We start from the raw sequence: 18,423 nt of genomic DNA on the forward strand, positions 1-18,423 counted from the left end.
TGCTGTTCAGATTTATTCCGTGAGAGAGATTTTTATAAAGGATGTTTCAGGAAAGCTCATTACCTGTAATGAAAAACTTTTCAATTTGTGGAGAGCAAACCTTAATACCAAAGCTGTCACGGGGGATTTCTAGTTGTTCCAATCCGGGGGGCGAGGATGTTGATTTAGCTTGATGTTCAAATGCATGCTGTTGAACTTTCAGCCCTTCGTGTACAGGCAGTTGATGTGGATATCATCGACTGAAGCAAAATGCGTATTTTCCTCATTTCACTTGTTTGCTGCAGCATATATCTTGAACAAGAGGGGTCAACTATTTCAGTTTACAATTACAAGAGGGGTCAACTATTTCGATTAAGACCAGTCTGCTTAATACACGTAAAATGAATTTGTGTCAGTAGTAGAATTTGAAAGAGAATGCTTTAGAAGTTGGACGAAGGAAAAATTTGCAGTTTTGATCCTCAGTGTTTGGTACCTGTGCATTTTTGGGTCCCTAAATTTTTGGCAAAAACAAATTTAGTCCCCAATCTTTGGTATTTGGTGTAGTTTTAGTCTTAAAGTTTCGGTAAAAACAAAACAAATATTATCTCCAATGCTACCAATTTGAAGCAGATTTAGGTTAATTGACCAATTTTCTCAAATATTAATGAAACCAGTCATGTACCGTCACATGTTTGGTGAATTAAACTTCTTGAAAAGAAGCAAAATAGCAATTAACATTAAACAATAAGAATAACTCACGTGATGGCACATTAATAACTAATTAAAAAAAGAAAGGAATTTTCACAATATAGACTAAAATTAAGCATTACAATTTTTTATTTGGAGCAGTAGGGATAGATGGTCAAAATGAGTTCTAAATCAATGAATTGAGTGCTCCGACTAGTTTTTATTTTCTCTAGTTTGAAAATTTTTCTTTTCTTTTACTAGTTAATCATGAGTTATTAGTTCTTAATTTTTCTTGTTAAAAATTAGCTGCTATTTTGTTTCTTTTTTTTTTGAAATTTAATTTAACTGACACATGACTAGACATGACTAAATTCTATCAGTAATTAAGAAATTTTTCTTCAAATATCCTAAATCTACTTTACATTGGATATATTATGGACCAGATTTGTTTTTACCAAAATTTTAGGGACTAGAACTACACATATGCTAAATATTGAGAACCAAATTTGCCTTTGACAGGACTTTAAAAACCTAAAACAGCAGAAGAAATAAATATTGGAGATTAAAAAAACTGTATTTTTCTCTTTGTAGAATTTAGAGGCATACTCTAGAAGCATGAAATGTCTCATCTTTCAAATGAAGTCGTAGATTGAAAATGTGTACAGGAAAAATGAATGGTACATGGGATATAGTCCTACCCCAAAAAAATTTTTTTTTTGAAGGAAGTCCTACCCAAATTCTAAGGGACCAGATTTGTTCCATGCAGCCCTTTTCCTATGTTAGCCATTTTAGTCTTCATATGCTTTTTCTGTTCTTTAATTAATGACTTTCTTCTATAGGATTGCTTATTTCGGCTTCAGCATCGACTCCTTTAAATTTTAATAGAGATGGAGACACAGCCATGTGATATTTGGAAATATTCTACTCGTATTCGTACGCTACGATGAACTCAAAGGGGTTGAAGATAGGGCTGCAAACGAGCTAAGTCGAGTCGAGATTTTGGCTAATCGAGCAAAGTCTTGATTAAATTTTATCAAATTCGAGCTCGACGAGCCGGTAATTTAAAGCTCGAGTTCTAAAAAAAATAAAAAATAAAAAATTTATTTTTTAAAAAATAAATAATATAATTTTTTTCTTAACAAATAATAAAATATTAAGGATATATATGTAATTTTACTATTAAAATAAGAAAATAAAATAATATATATACTTAAAATAAAAATATATATATGCTTAAAATAAAAAAATATTATATATATATATATATATATATATATATATATATATATATATATATATATATATATATATACTCGAACTTGTGAGCTTAACGAGTTTAATATTTTGAACTCGAGTTCGAGCTCGATTTCAACTCAAGCCAGCTCGAGCTCGACTCGAGCCGTTCGCGAGCGGCTTGATTCGTTTGCAGCCCTAGTTGAAGGAAACATGGCAGGGACTAAGCACCACCATGTGAAGTGTGCATTTGAGAGCCATCTAGATTCATAGTTCGTTTGATAAAACTAAATTATGAAATTTGAAATCTAAAGTCTGAATTTATTAAGTTATTGAATTATTAAGTATTAAATCTAATATATTTGAATACACATCACATTCAATAATATGTAAATAGCTTATTACTTAATTTTGCGAGCAAGTTTTACCTGAAAAACTCAATGCTATTTAATTAATTCAAATGTTCAGTTTTTCGTTATCAAACTATCTGAATATATTAACATTTGAATTCATTAAATTTAAATATTAAATTGGACTATCAAACAGGTCTTAATGTCTCGTCCGGAGGGCAACAAGAAACTTAAAAGTTCCTGTGGAAGCCAACTTGTCCGAAGGAGTTGGTTAAATCTCCGAACACCGTCTCATTAACAAATGGGATATTTTTGAAAACACTCCTTGAAGTTTTTCTTAATATCACTTAATATTCTTAAAAATTTTGAAAATCTCACTTTATCTCTCTTGAATTGACACTTTTGTGTAACATTTTTGCTCCTTCGGGAAAAGTATCATTAAACAATGCAAAAAATAGGAGAGAGAATATTTAAACTTCATTACTGCCCTTGTCATATTTAAGCGATTTGTAGCAACCATGAAAATCAGTCAGGTTAAAAAGTAAAGATAAAAATGCTAGAGAGTATAAGTACAATAAAGACTAGAGTTGCAACGGTACGCTTGCCATTACCCACCCTAGTAGATGCGGATTTGAACGGGAAAAAAAGAAGAAAAAAAAAAAGTATTGATAGTTTCTAAACTTTTTTCGTGAGATTATTTTTATAATAATCCTTTTAATAATGAACGAGTTATTAAGATTGCGAGGATAATATTTTGTTAATTTGTAATTTTTGATAGCGACATGCAATCTTGTGGAATTGACAAGGGGTGTAAGTGAGATTTTGAAAAATCGCAAGAGCATTGGGGGAGAAACCTCAAAAGAGGTCTGTGAAATGATTCTTTAACAAATTATAACAAGAAGAGGGAAAAGAAAGGTTACATGCTTCCAATATCCTCTCAATGATTAGATAAAATAACCCTATGTCTATTCTTTCCCTACAAAATGAAAGTTCTGAAAGACCACATCCATATTTATGATCTATCCCAATCTCCCAAGAATATGAAAAGGGCGTTTATCTAGATAGACGAGCAAAATAGCGTTTTCTAGATGCTCAGGAGACGCTGAGTTGAATGATAAATCTTCTTATTTCCACGCGGAGAGCGGTAATAGGCTTCCTTTTATGTCGTCATCCTTTCTAATGTCAAACGGATAGTAAATCATCGTGTACTCGTTACAAATCTCACGCAGTAATAATTTAATCCTGCCAATCAAAAAAAAAAAATTAATAATCCTACCATTTAGTCACTCAAATCTGTTGTGTTAGTGAATAAAGAAACTTCTATTGGTGGACAAATTGTAAACCTTTTTCTAGAAAGGAAGGGCGCTGGATTTTCTAGGTTACACGGTGTAGAAATTTGGTATCATGTCGCTGTAGAGATGTACTTTGCAGGGTCATGCAACATTCAACAACTCCCACTGTTTCCCTCCGGCCCCAAAGCACTTTTGTCACTCAATATTATGCATCCTTCTCTCTTCGCGCCTGCTGATTCTAGGAAATTTCTCTGTCCATCCAGATTAATGCATAAAAGATTTCCCACGTATAAATATGCAAGAAGGGCTCGGCAGCAGTACCAGATCACCCTACTTCTTCTTCAGAAATGGACACAGGCAGTCCGAGTAGTTACAGGAATCTTGATCAGCAGCGGATGCAGGGGAAGAAAACATCTAGAGAGAGTAAAGAGCCAATGAAGGTGAAGTACATATCGAGCCCAGTATTGGTCAATGCTAAAAATGCTGCAGAGTTCAAAGCAATCGTTCAAGAACTCACGGGCAAAGATTCTAGTGACGAGCATCACCACCACGGCAGTAGCCCTGCGGCTGCTGGAAGCAGAGCACATATGAGTGTACCTAACCAGGGGCCCTATAATTATGGTGTAACGAATGCGAAGCTCGGCCATGGAGTTGAACAATTTCAGGGCTCAAGCACCACGGAAAGCGATCAGCATGAAGAAAACGTATTCTGGAACTTTTCTGAGAGCTTATCGGGATGTGGCTTTCCATATGGATAAAGATTGTTACTGACTGTTTAGTGGTGGTATCATCTGTCATGGCTGTAAGTTATTAGCTTGTACTTTGAAGCTTTTTACTTTGTGAACTATGATCAAGCTTCATCAGTATAATTATGCAGTAGTATTATCCACTCGTTCTTTTTAGAGTTAATCGAGGCTGGTTTAGCATACATTTTCGCCGGTCTTGTCAAGATCATCCAGCGAGGTCTTCTTCTCCCAGATTTAACTCTTCATGATCCGGGCTTAGATTGGGAGAGGACGATCAACTGGACATTCATTCGAGGTTCTCTTTGCAAGATATATACGGGTTTGCCCTCTCGAGTGGAGTGATCCAGCATCCCAAATTAATGTGCTAGTGATTTGGGCACACATCTCCCCCTTCCCGTTGCTTTTTTTTTTTTTAAGGTTTCAGTCTCCCGCCGCCAATAAAAAGTACAGAATTGGAAGAGGAAAACTATTGGGACCCTGGAATGGGATAAAAGAATTTAATAATAACCTTTATGCGGATTGCCTTTTTTCTTTTTCTTTTTTCAAAATTAATATATTTTTTAATTATCTTTTCAGCTCACTAACATTAAAATCAAACCGGCTTAATACATAGATAGTCTTTTTTTTTTTTTTTGCCAGATACATTATATAACATACTCTATCATAATCTAGGGGAGAGGGAGTCTAAGTAGGCTTGTGTGTTAGGAGTTAGTAGGTATACAGATCCAATTAAATCAAAAAAATACTGTGATACTATTCTTTAATTTTTTTTTTTTTTTTTTTTTTACTGCAGATGAGATTTGAACATTCACTCATAGCTCAAGAGGGACTTAAGTAGTGCTAATTATGTCACGCAACTCACGTAGTCACATAGGGAAACTGACACTAGAGTAATTTTCGAGGTGGAAAACTAGTGATTAGCGACGGAAAACTGACAAATAAACTAAAGTAGACAGCTGTATGATGATCTGGATTCATTTTGACTGCGACTGTATTAGGTATATATTCCCACATGTGAATTGCATCTGCCCAAACGCCGGCGTCATTCATCTGTCCATGTACAATTATTTATTATTAGTAGAATTTTCCTCTGGTCATATGAAGATTAGATTTTCTAGAATTCCAAATCACATTGCCCAAAATCTGCCTAACACGTGCTCATATCGTCTAAGCTCCTTTTTAATCACAAGCACATCTAAATCAAAGCTCATAGTTTTACCAAGTGATCCACCACCCATTTTGACTGGAGTGAATAGTGTTTTTTTTTTTTTTGCTAAGAGTATTTTAACCGCAACGGATTCTCTGTACCACACCCTGTCCCATCCCTTCCAAACTTGCCAAGTGTCCTTTTATAAACCAAATATTAAAACAATCCAACTCGAATCATGTTTAATTATTTAACCGATTAATCGGGCTGAGAAACTTAATCACTATAACCAAAATCCATTAAAATAAAAACCCAAAAAACAAAATTAAGTTTCTTTAATTTTTTTTTTGTGCCTTGTTTAATCTTTAATTTTGTTTTTTGGGTTTTTATTTTAATGGATTTTGGTTATAGTGATTAAGTTTCTCAACCCGATTAATCGATTAAATAATTAAACATGGTTCGAGTTGGGTTGTTTTAAGATTTGGTTTATAAAAGGACACTTGACAAGTTTAGAAGGTGTGGGACAGGATGTGGTACAGAGAATCCGTTGCGGATTTTAACGCAGCATTGTATATAAAACACCTGTCCTGCCTTTGAAAAACAAGGCAGCCAATTCATACATATCGCTTTCCCTCGCAAATAGGCAAATGAACTCCCCTGGAAGTAACGACCTTCATGTTCGGCTGATTACATTTCGGTTTGTCAACCGGCTGCGTGACCTTTGAACATAGATACAAACTGCTGGTAGTTCGAAATTTCCCAAGTAAACATCCAATGCGTCAGGACCAACTGTATATGGTAGACTGTGGAACAGACAATGTATGGCTTATATTGAAGCTCGCCTCTTTCCTCCTTGTTCAGAGGATGCTAGTCAAACACATGCCCAATAAAATTGTGGTGGATGAAACCCCACTTGTTCCCATCTGCTGCTGAGTGCTCTATCCTCCCAGACACGAAAACAAATTACGCAACTACGGACAATTGCGGCCAGTTTCATCTCCCAAAATATTCATGATTGAATTCTGCTAATAAATTTTCTGCATGTCTATCCACTTTCCTCGATGTTTCTAAAGAAAAAGGCTGTATGTTGACGCCCTAGTGAATAAGAACTGAATTCAAGGATTAAGCCGTGCGGTACATTGCACTGAGATTCGAGAACAAGGCGTTCCATCGAAATCCATTGCATCACACAACTTCATCCCCAACGTGAATTGCAGCAGGTTCCCCGAGAGTTCAGCACAACAGTTTTGTTGGGCGTGCTTCGGCTGTACTCAGCAAATTTACTGTGGGTAGGATCCTAACACTTCTAAATCACAATGCACCCGTTGATCCACTTAGCCATCCATATATCTGAATCAAGAATCTGCTACATAGCAGTTAATTGAATCACTAATAGGATCAGAACCAGTGATAAAATTTCACAGCTTCACACAACCCACAGATTGGGCAGTAAAATTCCTGTAAAGGTCACTCCAGACACGTACTTGAAGCAAGAGACCATACCATAAGCAGAATTCAAGAGAGTAATGATATCTATACTCCAGATTACTGGCCGCTATTAAACAAAGCTTCTGCTAAAAGATTTGGCAGGCAAAATAAAGTACTACACGACAAATGACACTAAACAATTTACATATTACACTAGCACAAGATGCAAAGCCTCATTTCTTAAATTGGTGATAATCAAAGGCTTAACAGTTACAACCTCATGTTTCGTACCAAATTACAACTAGGTCACCTGACTAGTTCTTTTCACCATTGAACACCTGTCTAAAAGTTCCTAGGTCCAGGTGTTACGCCCAAGTAGGTCTACCCATCTTTTAGCTTAATTCCCATCATCAGCTGATTTCAAGTAAAGAGTCTCGCCCGCATCACCATTGTGGCCTCCTGAGCTGCCACCTCTCCCCTCAGCAGACATAGCACCTCCCAAATCATGCTTACTTCCACTACCCATTCCCCTTGCAGCCACTTGCAAGGCCTCCCCGGCTGTGCCACGACCAAAGTCAGGAAAGCCTCCACCTCCAAGAACGCCACTGCTTCCGGCACCATGCGCCTCGCCTTGCAGGATGTGAATTCCGCTGCTTCCTCCAGGACTCATCCCAAGCTGGCTGTGCAAAGCTTGCTGCTGTTGCAGTGCAGAAAATGGCTGTTGGCCATACAGCATGGAGGAACGTGCTGCCATTAGTGCTTGTGGCGTCATCTGTTGAGCCTGTTGGTGCTGTAGGTAGTGTGCGCCAGGCTGCACAATGCCAACGGGAGGGAACTGCTGGAAACAAAGAAAAAGGGAACCATATATCAATGAAAACAACTCTGGAACTGAATTAGCAATACAAATTCAAGAACTAGACTCCGTGACATCATAGCTCCCAAAAAAACAAAGACTTGTTGTATAAACAAATGAAATGTCACGAGCATCATTAAATCCAGGGCCAACACATACAAAAATTTTCAAGGCAATTAGCACTGCACATAAGTGACATTCATATCACGCAAGTGATCACGACTAGGTGCATGTTCTTAGTTCGCAGGGTTACTTGCTGCCAAAGATTTCGATTTGCGAGGTTAGTACCTGAGAATGCATGGCTGGAGGTTGAGGTTGTGAATCAGCAATAGCAGCAAGGTACATTAGATTTCTCTGTAGCTTTGCTTGGTTCCTGTACCACTAAAAGAATTAGTTATCTGATGTTATCTGCCGCATAAAAATCTTTCCTGATGAGGGAGAAGGTTGGAAGTGATCAAGCCTCAAGTTTTATTCCATGTGGTGCCGTATCAATGGCATGCGCTTGAGGATGCAAGCTAAAAGTAAGTCATTTGCTCTAAATAACTAGTAACAACAACAAATTTGAATGTAAAGCACCAATGAAGGAAAATTTAATTATTCTGTGTAGCATGATTTCTAATGCTTGAAACAAAAAACCAATTTTCCCCTACAAACCCGCAAGTTTTTTCTCCCAAAACCAAGCAAAATTACAAGCGACACAGCATGAAGGAGAATTTTACAACAGCACACTACTTTTCTCGAACGAAAAAAAAAAACACAGGTTAAGCTTGTAAGGAAGTTGATGCCAAATCAAGCAATAAGTTACGGTTCAAATTTAAAAGTCAAGATTATAGAATGTTTTCCATAAGAGACTGCAATAATTCAGCTAAATCGCTTTATTTAAGAATGAGCCAAAGAAAGAAAAGTGTGAGCTGGGGAGATCTTTTTATTTTTCCCCCATACCATACAGACAAGTGTAAGCCAAAGATCTTTTTGTCTCCTAGGCAGACAAGTATAAGCTAAAGAAAGATATCAATGGGTATAACTACCAAACAACCATCATCTTCTTATTTTCTATCCTATTTCTTTTTCTTTTTGTCTCCCTTTTTATTCGTTTACAAAAGCTAGGAAAGCCCACCAATGTTACATTATCTCATCTTCAGCTGTCATCAACCTCAAATTAGATGAAAGACGTAACATATAACGATTGAATACAGATGTACAGTTATACTGCAAATATTTTCAGGACATGGTAGAATAAAAGTAAGTTATTCTTGATGCTGGTGAATTCTTAAACTAGTCAGATGATAACAAGCCAAAACTTTTTACTCACTCTGCGCACTCGCTCAGTTTTCCTGAGTTTTGACTCTCAACAATCTTCAGGATTAAGGATTTGTTCTCATCCAAAAACTGCAAATTACACAAAAATGACAAGAAATTCAAGTAAGAGAGGGAACAAAATAGTTGATACAATTTCTATACTAGAAAACTAGGAACGCAGCAAAGGTCAAGAATCGTTTTGCTCAATACTTCAACCATACAAGTACAACCACACAGAACCGTTGCATCTGGCTACATCCATTTTTTATATGCTGAAACCCTTTCCCATTCAGTGGCGTATGAAACACTTACTATAAGACTGTAACTTACCTACTACGATCATTTTAGCGAAGTTTAACATAGGTGAAGTGAATGGAAAAACAAGTACCACAAAGCAGACGACTACAAGTCGCAGCCAAATTCTCAGTTGATTGTAGCTTAGTAGAAAGTATGTGACATGCACAACTTAAGTACTCAGTAGGGTAAAAAGTTTCTCAGTCAAGCTCCGACAGCTACATGATTTCATTGATTTAAGCCAAAGTTCTCAGATCTCATGTTCCACATGGAAGTAACATACTCTCAGAAAATAAGAAAGTAAAGTTTCCTCAAGATGCAAAAGGAATTGAGGAGGTATTTCACACATAAGAAATGAGAATCATGTCCTTAAAGTTTAGTTGATTAGCCTTTAGCCAGATCGATTGTCGCCATAAGCAAGTCATGGCGTAAACATTATCATATATGCCAAGTATATGAATAGTAGTCACATTTAACAAGGAAGATTTGTTAATGTAGCCATTTCAAACAAGTCTCAATTGTCTTCTCGAGTGTCAGAGCTGATCTTTAAGAACTATTTAACTATTCAAATATTCCTCGGTATGATTTGAATCCTATCTTGAGGTAGTCATGGCATCAACTGCCAAATGCACATGCAGGGATTTGTGCCATATAAGAACATAAGCTTGCCAAAACGAAAGCTGCAGCACGTTGTCCAACAATGCAAAATTAAAGAAGGCTCTTGGTTCACCACCTTACGCAAGATATTTCTTTTGAGTAAAATAAGAAATACATGCACAAATCGAAAAACAAACAACACAAGATGGTGAAAAATGATACATCCTGAGCAGATGAATTGCTAATCCTTTTATGGACCATTTTTCTGAGGGAGAACTTTTGGTTTTTTTTTTTGGGTTTTTGGGTTTTTTGGGGGGGGGGGGGGGGGGGGGGGGGGGGGGTTGGGTTGGGGGGTGTAACAAGATAACTAAAGCCGCATTATCCATCCGTATGAAAAGCAGTGGCAAAATCCAGACTTACAACAGCGGGAGGACGAAAACACAATCTCTTCAAGTCACAAACTACTCTTTTTAACAACTACAAAGATAACAAAGATAGCTTTTTGTAGAACCGTACAAGCCAAAGAAAGACCAGGTGATGAAGGGGGTTTTATGTCGATAGTAACCTAACATCATGCCGGCCCGAAGAATATCTCAAGACTCTTCACTATAATAACACTATATAATATAGAGAGACAGAAGACAACAGGCTAAAGAACAGGAGGAAGCCAAGTTGAAAGCTCTATCTTTAGCTGAATAATGGAAAATAAGAAATATGTAGGCAATAGAAAGAAAAGACATTCTTATAGACTTCTGTATGGTGTCTTTAAAGAAAATAGTATCTAAGCACACAAAACAGGTGATGAGCACAACAACCCCCATAAAGTACCTCCTCTAAGGACTGATTAGAGAAGGAATGATACCAACAGCCTAAGGACCACGCTGTCAACTCAAATAAACAAGAAATGGAGCATGAATGGTTTGGTATCCAAGAATTAAGAATCAGACACGACCCAAAAATCCTATTAAAGAGCAAAGGCAGATACTATATATAGCAGAACCTATCAAACAAGTGAAACAGTTATTTCCAGAAAGTAGATATCCACTAAAAGCATAAACCAGGAGAAGAGTAACACGAACTGAGCGCAAAGTAGGTCAAATGGCAGAAAGGCCAACTGAACGAGAAACAGCTGCAGCTGCAGCAGCCGGCAGAGAAGCAAAAAGACAGAGAGTAAAGGGCAGATAGGCAGAAAGGAGAAGAAGAGAAGAGAAATGGAGGACCTGCTGAATATGATCAGTAGTAACGTTGCTTGGATAGTAGGCTGCCATCATGGGCTGCATCTGCATCAGGTGCTGCTGCATTTCTTTCTTATATACTACCACCCAACCACACACACAACACACAATACGCACCACACACCACACACAACACACACTTGTGAGTTGTTTGTATCTCTCTCTCTCTCTCTCTATACGTGTTTCTGTTTATTTATGCACATATGAAGCAAGCAAGAAGTATCTTTTTCACTGTATAGGAAAACTGAGAAGAGGGCAGCAATGCAGAAGAAATATGGCCCCCCACCCCTCCTCTTTGCGGTTTATCTGTTCACAACTTCACTTGAGTTGCACAGTGCAAACACTCTTCAGACTTAAGAGTTTACACACTAAAATGGACACCAAACAGTAACAAAAGGGCAAATTCTATCTGTACTGCCGAATGCCCAGCGGTGATAATTGCAGTCTACTCTTCTCACTCACTCACTCACCGTGCCACTTCGTGAAAGAGGAAATCCTGAAAAAAAATTTCTTTTTCTTTTTTTTTTTTTACATTTGTCAGACACATTATAGTATGCAAATTCAAACCTGTATATCAAGTCAATTTGTGATCATATCTGGACCCGGTTTAAGCGGTGCATCTTAAATCATTTGGCTTTCAGCTTTTGTACTTGGATTCGAGCTTTTGAAAGTTTTTTAAGAAAAATATATAATTACAGAAAAACTTTTTAAATATTATTCAGTTTATATCATAAACATAATTTTTAATCACAAAAATGTTATAATATTATTCTAAATCATTTTTTCTAAATAATCTTTTATGCAAATATATATGTATATCATATATTAGGAAATGCTAAGTAAATATTTTGATTAAGAAAAAGGAGCAATCCCTATGATAGTGCCCAATTCTGCAATACCTAAATTCAATCCGCTCTTGTTCCGTGGACACTTAATATTCAAAAATAAATGATTTGTAAACTGTACTTTTTTAGTACTTATTTTGGCTTTTTCTAATATTGTGTGGGAGCTATCAAAAATATCATTTTTTATTGTGATTTTTCACGTGAAACATTGATTATAGTACATTTTTTTTTTTATAAAAATTTTTAAAAATTACAATCCAAATGCTGCAATTATTGATAGCTGCTAATTCGCCTCAAAATAAAATCATACACAAGATCCCAATTAAGATTTGCCAAACATTTAGTAAATGTTTGTGAATCCTTTGTAGCTAAGATGAGCTACTGCCACAAATTTGAAAGCATTTTAATTTAAAAAAAAATTACACCATTAATAAGAGGGGAAAATGGAGAAAAGTAAAAAAAAAAGGGAATGGAATGAAAAGGTGACTCACTTTTGGAGGGGTTTGGTGCGGTGTTTTCTATAAAAACACACACACAATCAAGTCTAGAAAAAGTAGGTCACGTGATGAGATGATGATAAAAAAAAAAAAAAAAAAAGGTGAATCTACAATTGTACACATATAACCATGCAAGACAATGCCTGTTGGCCTTTGGGCCACGCTCGGTCCAACACTGATTGGTCACTTACTTAGGTGATGACGTCAGGGATTTGTTTTGAGATATTCGAGGCCTCCATAAACCCGTCAGGTTCCCCCGTTACCTCCACGCGCCGATTATTTTGGCTGTTTCATTGCCTGGTTGGAACCCCACGCTCCTGAGCTGTGCCTGGGGTTTAGGTGTTCAACGGGTCGCGGAATTCAAAGCAGTGTTAAAGAGGGCTTTGTACGAGTTGCTGCTGAGACTTTTACGAGGCCTGTGAAGGGTCGGATACTCGGATTCGGTCGGGAACAGTCACTTTCAAATTCAGACCCGATTAGTACAATTTAGGATGGACGCAGCATCGGGCTATTATTGCTTGACCGGTCATCAGTGCGCTGTAAATAAGTTCAATCAGCTGAACGCAAATCCAATTTGGATTCCTATTTTGAGAATCCGACCGTAACTGGATAGGGTTTTCTCACGATTTCTCAAGTCATGCGTGATCTATAATCCGAGCCTGAGGGAGAGAGCGCTAGCAGCGGTCAAGCTCTTTAGGTGCAAACCGGAGTATTAAATATGGGGTTTGTTTGGATTGTGAATTATTTGAGATATTTTTACTGTAGCACTTTTTATGATGTGATGTATGTGAGATAAAAAGGTAATTGAGAAGATAAAAAGGTACGTTGAAAATTGTAATGATGATGTAAGCAGATATAATTTGACAAATAATTCACAATCCGATGGATATGATCTGACTTTGCCGAGCTCTTGTGCAGCCGTGCCCGGGTCAATAAGAAATCTAGTAGTGCTGTACGCCTTCCAGTGCTTCTTTAAAAACTACTATAATTTTATTCCAAATAAAATTTTCAAATAATCTGCTACCCAAACACATAAATCTAGGTTTGGATGGTAAATGTTTTAGTTACATCATGCAATGCATTTTATAATTATTTTTTATCTCATATACATCATATTATATAAAGTGTCATTTTTAATTTTTTTTCCTAAATAACCTTCCTATTCAAACAGACCCAGTCGCCCCTCGGGGTTAGATCACCTCGTATTGGAGTAGCCATTCAAGTCCCAAGTCCAAAGTTCGAACCTCTCTTAACGCCTGGGTGCTCTTGGAGGGTGGGGTACTTCAGGTGAAGGGTGATTAGTCCGGTAAAATTGGAATACACCCTATATTGAAAAAAAAAAAAATAGACCACAGTCATAACCCAGGGATGGCAACAAGAGCGGGTACTCGCAAGATCTATTAGGGCGGGGGCGAGAGTATACTCCCCCGCCTCACCACTCGTTTGGAAAAAAAAAGATATATATATGTGCATAATTATATATTATAAATTTATCTTAAATAATATTTTACTTGTATCATAAACACATTTCTCAACCCATTTTTTTATATTCTTACTTATTTTTTATCTCATATACATCATATCATACAAAATGTTAGAGTAATTATTCCAAATAATATTTCAAATAATACTCTATCCAAACACACTCATTATCAATTATACTACTTATTATATATGTCTATTAATAAAAATTATTAATACTAAATTTATTAATACATTTATATTAAATTCCTAACTACACTTAATACAGTAACACTTTTTTTTTCTAAAAAAATATAATAATAATTTAGTGATTGTATTTGTATCAAAAGTAAAAACTTGATTATTTTAGTTATATTTGTTTTATCATATTAGATTGTATTCAAATAACTTTTGTTTAATTATTTTTATGAGTTTCAATTATGAAGTTACAATAAATAATAATTTTAGTGATATATTGATATTTTAGTACTTAATTATTTGGTCAAATTTAATTATAATAAAATTATATAATAAATTTTTTTAATTTCCCTAGTGTCCTGCCGGGAAACGGGGTGGGACGGGACAAGCGGGGCGAGGGGAATTAATCGGCAACGGGGCGGGGAATGGGGAGCCCCGTTGCCACCCCTAATTCGCTGATAATGAAAATTTATTTATAAAAAAAAAAAAAAAAAAAGGTTCACATGCATGGGAAATTCAAGCTAGCAAATAGCCATGGGAGGAGCAATGGGCATTGGGTATTTGCCTATAAATCCCTGCGCCGGGCCTAGGCTAGTAGTACTAGTCCTAGTCCCAGTAGTCCTGCATGAGCAGCTAGCTGAAGGTACGACTCTGAAACGATACCCTGAAACTGCTACACCTTCAGACAACGAGCCATTGTCACCGAAAAAGCAAACTACTTAAAACCCGCTTTCGACAGCTCGACTCATCCCTAAGCTTTTAGGGCTTGTAGAGGGAAATTCTGGAACTGATGACTTGGTCAATGGGGTTGGTCAAACTCAAGAACATGCCGTTGCTGGGAGGTTGGGTGGTATTTCTTCAACCTTTTTCAACAGTACAACAGAACCCTTTGTTTGGATTCTACAAACTATTGGAGGGAATCTGGTTGGGTCAATAACTCTTAACTAATATTCGAATCAAATCATCAAAACGTTGTACAAATGTGACGAGTGCCGCAAGGGATGAGGCCTTTACTTGTTATCAGTGGATATGGATAACTCAATTCTTAATATAAATTGATTGTTTATCGAACTTATTGCTTTTAACAGATTTTTAAGCAAAACTCCCAAAATTTTACTTATTCTAGTTTGTTTGTTGATTTTTATTTGTTTGCATAATTAACATGTTTTTTTAATTATCATTTTATTTCACATACGTCACATCAAAAATATGCTACCGTAATTTTTTTTTTCAAAAAATTATCTCGAATAATCTATTATCCGAACACATTTATTTACTTTTCAAATCCATACATTTGTATATTAATCTTTACATATATAATCTCAGAGCAGAAAATGCACTCTTAATTGGCACTAGTAATTATGGTGTCTCTATTCTACCATGTTCCGACCCTTTTTTTATCACTACACTTTTGCTTGTACTATTTTTCTTTTATTATTTCAATTTCTTTTATTTTTTTTGTTATTTCATTTTCTCTTTTTTAGTGAGTCTGTTAATCGTGTATAATTGATTTTTTTTTTTGTCAACGTGTATAATTGATTTGTTAATAAGGCCATTTAAATGATTGCATGTTTTTTTTTTTATGAAAGTGCTATCGGTGAAGAATTTGTAAGAATTCTCACAAATAATCTGATTTGTAAGAATCTCCATTAGCAATTAGTCACAAGTATGTCTTAAGGAGTGCCGGTAATTGAACCAAAACTAATTCAAACTCTTTTTTAGTAAAAAAAATCAAGAGGAGAAATACGTAACCCTATCTTCTAGCACAGCTACGACGTACTCAACAGTAGTTTGCATGTATAGACTGGAATTGAATAACTTGATTAATTGTATCTGACCGGACAAATTACCCACTTGATATCAAATTAGGCTCAGTAAACTTGAACTAAGATACCTCAAAGAACGAGAAATAGATCCGTTAGAGAAGACACAGAGAGATTCTCATTTGTTTTTCTCTTCTTTTACTCTCTAATTGAATGTGATTGGCATGTCCGCATGAAGACAGACTTTAGAGTAATTTACAGTGAGCTATGTACTAGTAAACCAAATTAAACCAAGAGAGTTTCAAAACTCTATTTTGGTGTAGGTCAAGGGATTAAATTTTTTGACTTGCAATCTAAAAAATCCAGACTTTTTTAGAAAAAGTTTATCAGCGTGTGCGTAGGCATCCGTATAGAGTGGTGGTAGTTTAGTTCATCTCGAATTTTCCTTGGATCTCTTTAGATACCCCTTCCCCTAGTATAGAGGAGTAGGAATATGTTTAAAATTGATTCTATCGTATCCGAAAAAAAGGATTAAAGGTGCAATTTTTTTTTTTTTGACCAACAATTAAACATGTCTTCGTGCTTAATTGCTCTTAGCATACTTTTGCCAAGTGCCTTAGCTTGGCGTTTAAGGCAAATCCGGCTCCCATACGCAGTCAAAAGATACGTCTGCAGGAAAACCTTGGGATAGAGTACTGTTTGTTTGTAGGGAAGAGTGCGAGAAAGTGAAGAAATATTATATTTTTTTTTCCACGTACGCAGTCAAAATAGTTATTATTAATTTTTTTTCCACGTATGTTTGGTTAATTAGCCGGAATGTCGAAAATTTTCCTTGCATTTTGTGTCCTGTAAAACTTGCAGGATTTTGACAAAAAAAAAAAAAAAGCAATTAATTACTCACAGAAATTTATACGGGGCTATGTACTAGTAAACCACCATGTGAGCGTTTACTGATGAAACGTGTCTTCGTGGTTAATTGCTCTTAGCATTCTTTTGCCAAGTGTCTTAGCTTGACGATTAAGGCAATTCCTGTTAGTCAAAAGATACGTCTGCATGAAAACCTCAATGTTCATTCGCAGGGAATAGTGCGAGAAAAGTGAAGAAAAAATTATTAGTTATTTTTTCTTTCATGCATGTTTGCCTGTTCAGAATATTGAAAAATTTCCTTGCATTTTTGCGTCTTGCAAAATTTTGAAAAAAAAATAATAATTAGTTACTCACAGAAATTTCAATAACCGTTACTATCTATCATTAACTTCCTATATATTTATTCAATACGTTTCTTTCTTAGGAACTAAACTTGCACCAAACCCAACTTATCATTCCTCAGATAAGTTCCTAGTTCTAATCGTCATCACACTCATCACATCAAAAACTCATTTACGATTAGCTACTTTTCCCGCAGGCTTACTAGAAAAATTCAAATCTACGCATATTCCTCGCCCCCCCCCCCCCCCCCGGGGACTTAAAATTTTGCAAGATCCCACCTTGAAATTAATCAGAATGTTGGCATGGAGAGGCCGAAGAACCAAAAAGGGCAGGCAAGCAAGCTAGCCTTTTCTTGCTTGCTTTCGAGGATGGTATCATGTGAACAGTAGTATTGTGATGGGGAAGGAAGAATGGGTCCAAAAATTGTGGCCTGACTTCATTGAAGTGGGTGCCAAAAGAATTGAGGAATTTGACAACCGAGCAAAGGCAAGGGAAGGGAGTTTTTGGTGGGATATTAGGTAAAGGGGTGCATTATGACAAAATTCACATGTAGCACAACTTTCTATTTTCGTGCAAGACAGGCGCGGCATTTTGCCCCCAGCTTTGCCTGGTAAATTGCAATTATATGTACTTGTAAATTTTTTTTTTTTCCTCTCTTTTCTTATTTTGCCTGCACTTGCCATGTGACTTGACAAAGGGACACTTCCCTTGGGGCCTAGGACAGTAATTAATTCATTTTGACCCTCCCATTCCTCCTCATTTTGGTGAGTACTGTTCATCATGGACCAAAAGCATATGCAGTGAGGATTGGAGTAAAATCGCGGTTCAAATTTTGCTCGCTCGTACCCGGTCCTATCGGTCGGTCATATGAATGCATTATTGATGAACTTCAGGCCGTCTCACCTTTGATTTCCAAACTTCCCAGTCTAGTGCTTTGGCAAAGAAACATAAAGATGTCCAAGATGATTTTGTGAATTTACTTGATCAAACTTGAAAAGCAAATAAGAAGATGGATGGATGATGGACCAAGTCTCTTTTGGGAACTATTAGATCATTGGCTTGAAAGTTGTACAGTCAAAACACGACACACAATTAAACTTGGTGAGCCTCTATCAGACGGGAACCCTCGAGTATAATAGTAGTGAAGGCAACAACGCAAGCAATTGACCGCCAGATCAGGTGTTCCTGTGTGTTTCTTAAACATTTTTTTTGTCGTCTATGGCATGGCTGCATTCTCTGCAGTCTGCAATAAAATGTGTGCTAAAATTCTTGAATGCGGCTTCCTTCCCATTTGCATATATACATACATA

At 36.4% G+C, this 18,423-nt stretch overlaps 1 protein-coding gene across 2 annotated transcripts; it reads right to left on the minus strand.

The window, feature by feature from the left end:
• Positions 1–7,049: 7,049 nt before the first annotated feature.
• Positions 7,050–11,341, minus strand: LOC113730618 (GRF1-interacting factor 1-like). Of its 2 annotated transcripts, none has more exons than XM_027255420.2 (4): positions 11,126–11,341; positions 9,028–9,104; positions 8,004–8,088; positions 7,050–7,697 (listed from the first exon to the last, which is right to left on the minus strand). In XM_027255420.2, the coding sequence occupies exons 1-4, from the start codon at positions 11,204–11,206 to the stop codon at positions 7,260–7,262; spliced, it is 681 nt and encodes a 226-aa protein (XP_027111221.1). In that variant the 5' UTR covers positions 11,207–11,341; the 3' UTR covers positions 7,050–7,259. The 2 variants fall into 2 exon arrangements, with proteins under 2 accessions (XP_027111221.1, XP_071930142.1); XM_072074041.1 differs by having other exon boundaries at positions 7,084–7,700; positions 11,126–11,340.
• Between the last annotated feature and the right edge of the window lie 7,082 nt (positions 11,342–18,423).

Source organism: Coffea arabica, chromosome 2c, assembly GCF_036785885.1.
Source record: "Coffea arabica cultivar ET-39 chromosome 2c, Coffea Arabica ET-39 HiFi, whole genome shotgun sequence".
In the NCBI taxonomy this organism is placed as follows: Eukaryota; Viridiplantae; Streptophyta; class Magnoliopsida; order Gentianales; family Rubiaceae; genus Coffea; species Coffea arabica.

Bases quoted from the DNA above. Each gene is read 5' to 3' on its own strand.
- LOC113730618 (XM_072074041.1), bottom strand. From the start codon at position 11,206: ATGCAGCAGCACCTGATGCAGATGCAGCCCATGATGGCAGCCTACTAT. The intron at 8,089-9,027 runs GTGAGTAAAAAG...TTAGTGGTACAG, and splicing joins AAACTGAGCGAGTGCGCAGA to GAACCAAGCAAAGCTACAGA. The intron at 7,701-8,003 runs GTACTAACCTCG...CTTTGTTTCCAG, and splicing joins CTCCAGCCATGCATTCTCAG to CAGTTCCCTCCCGTTGGCAT.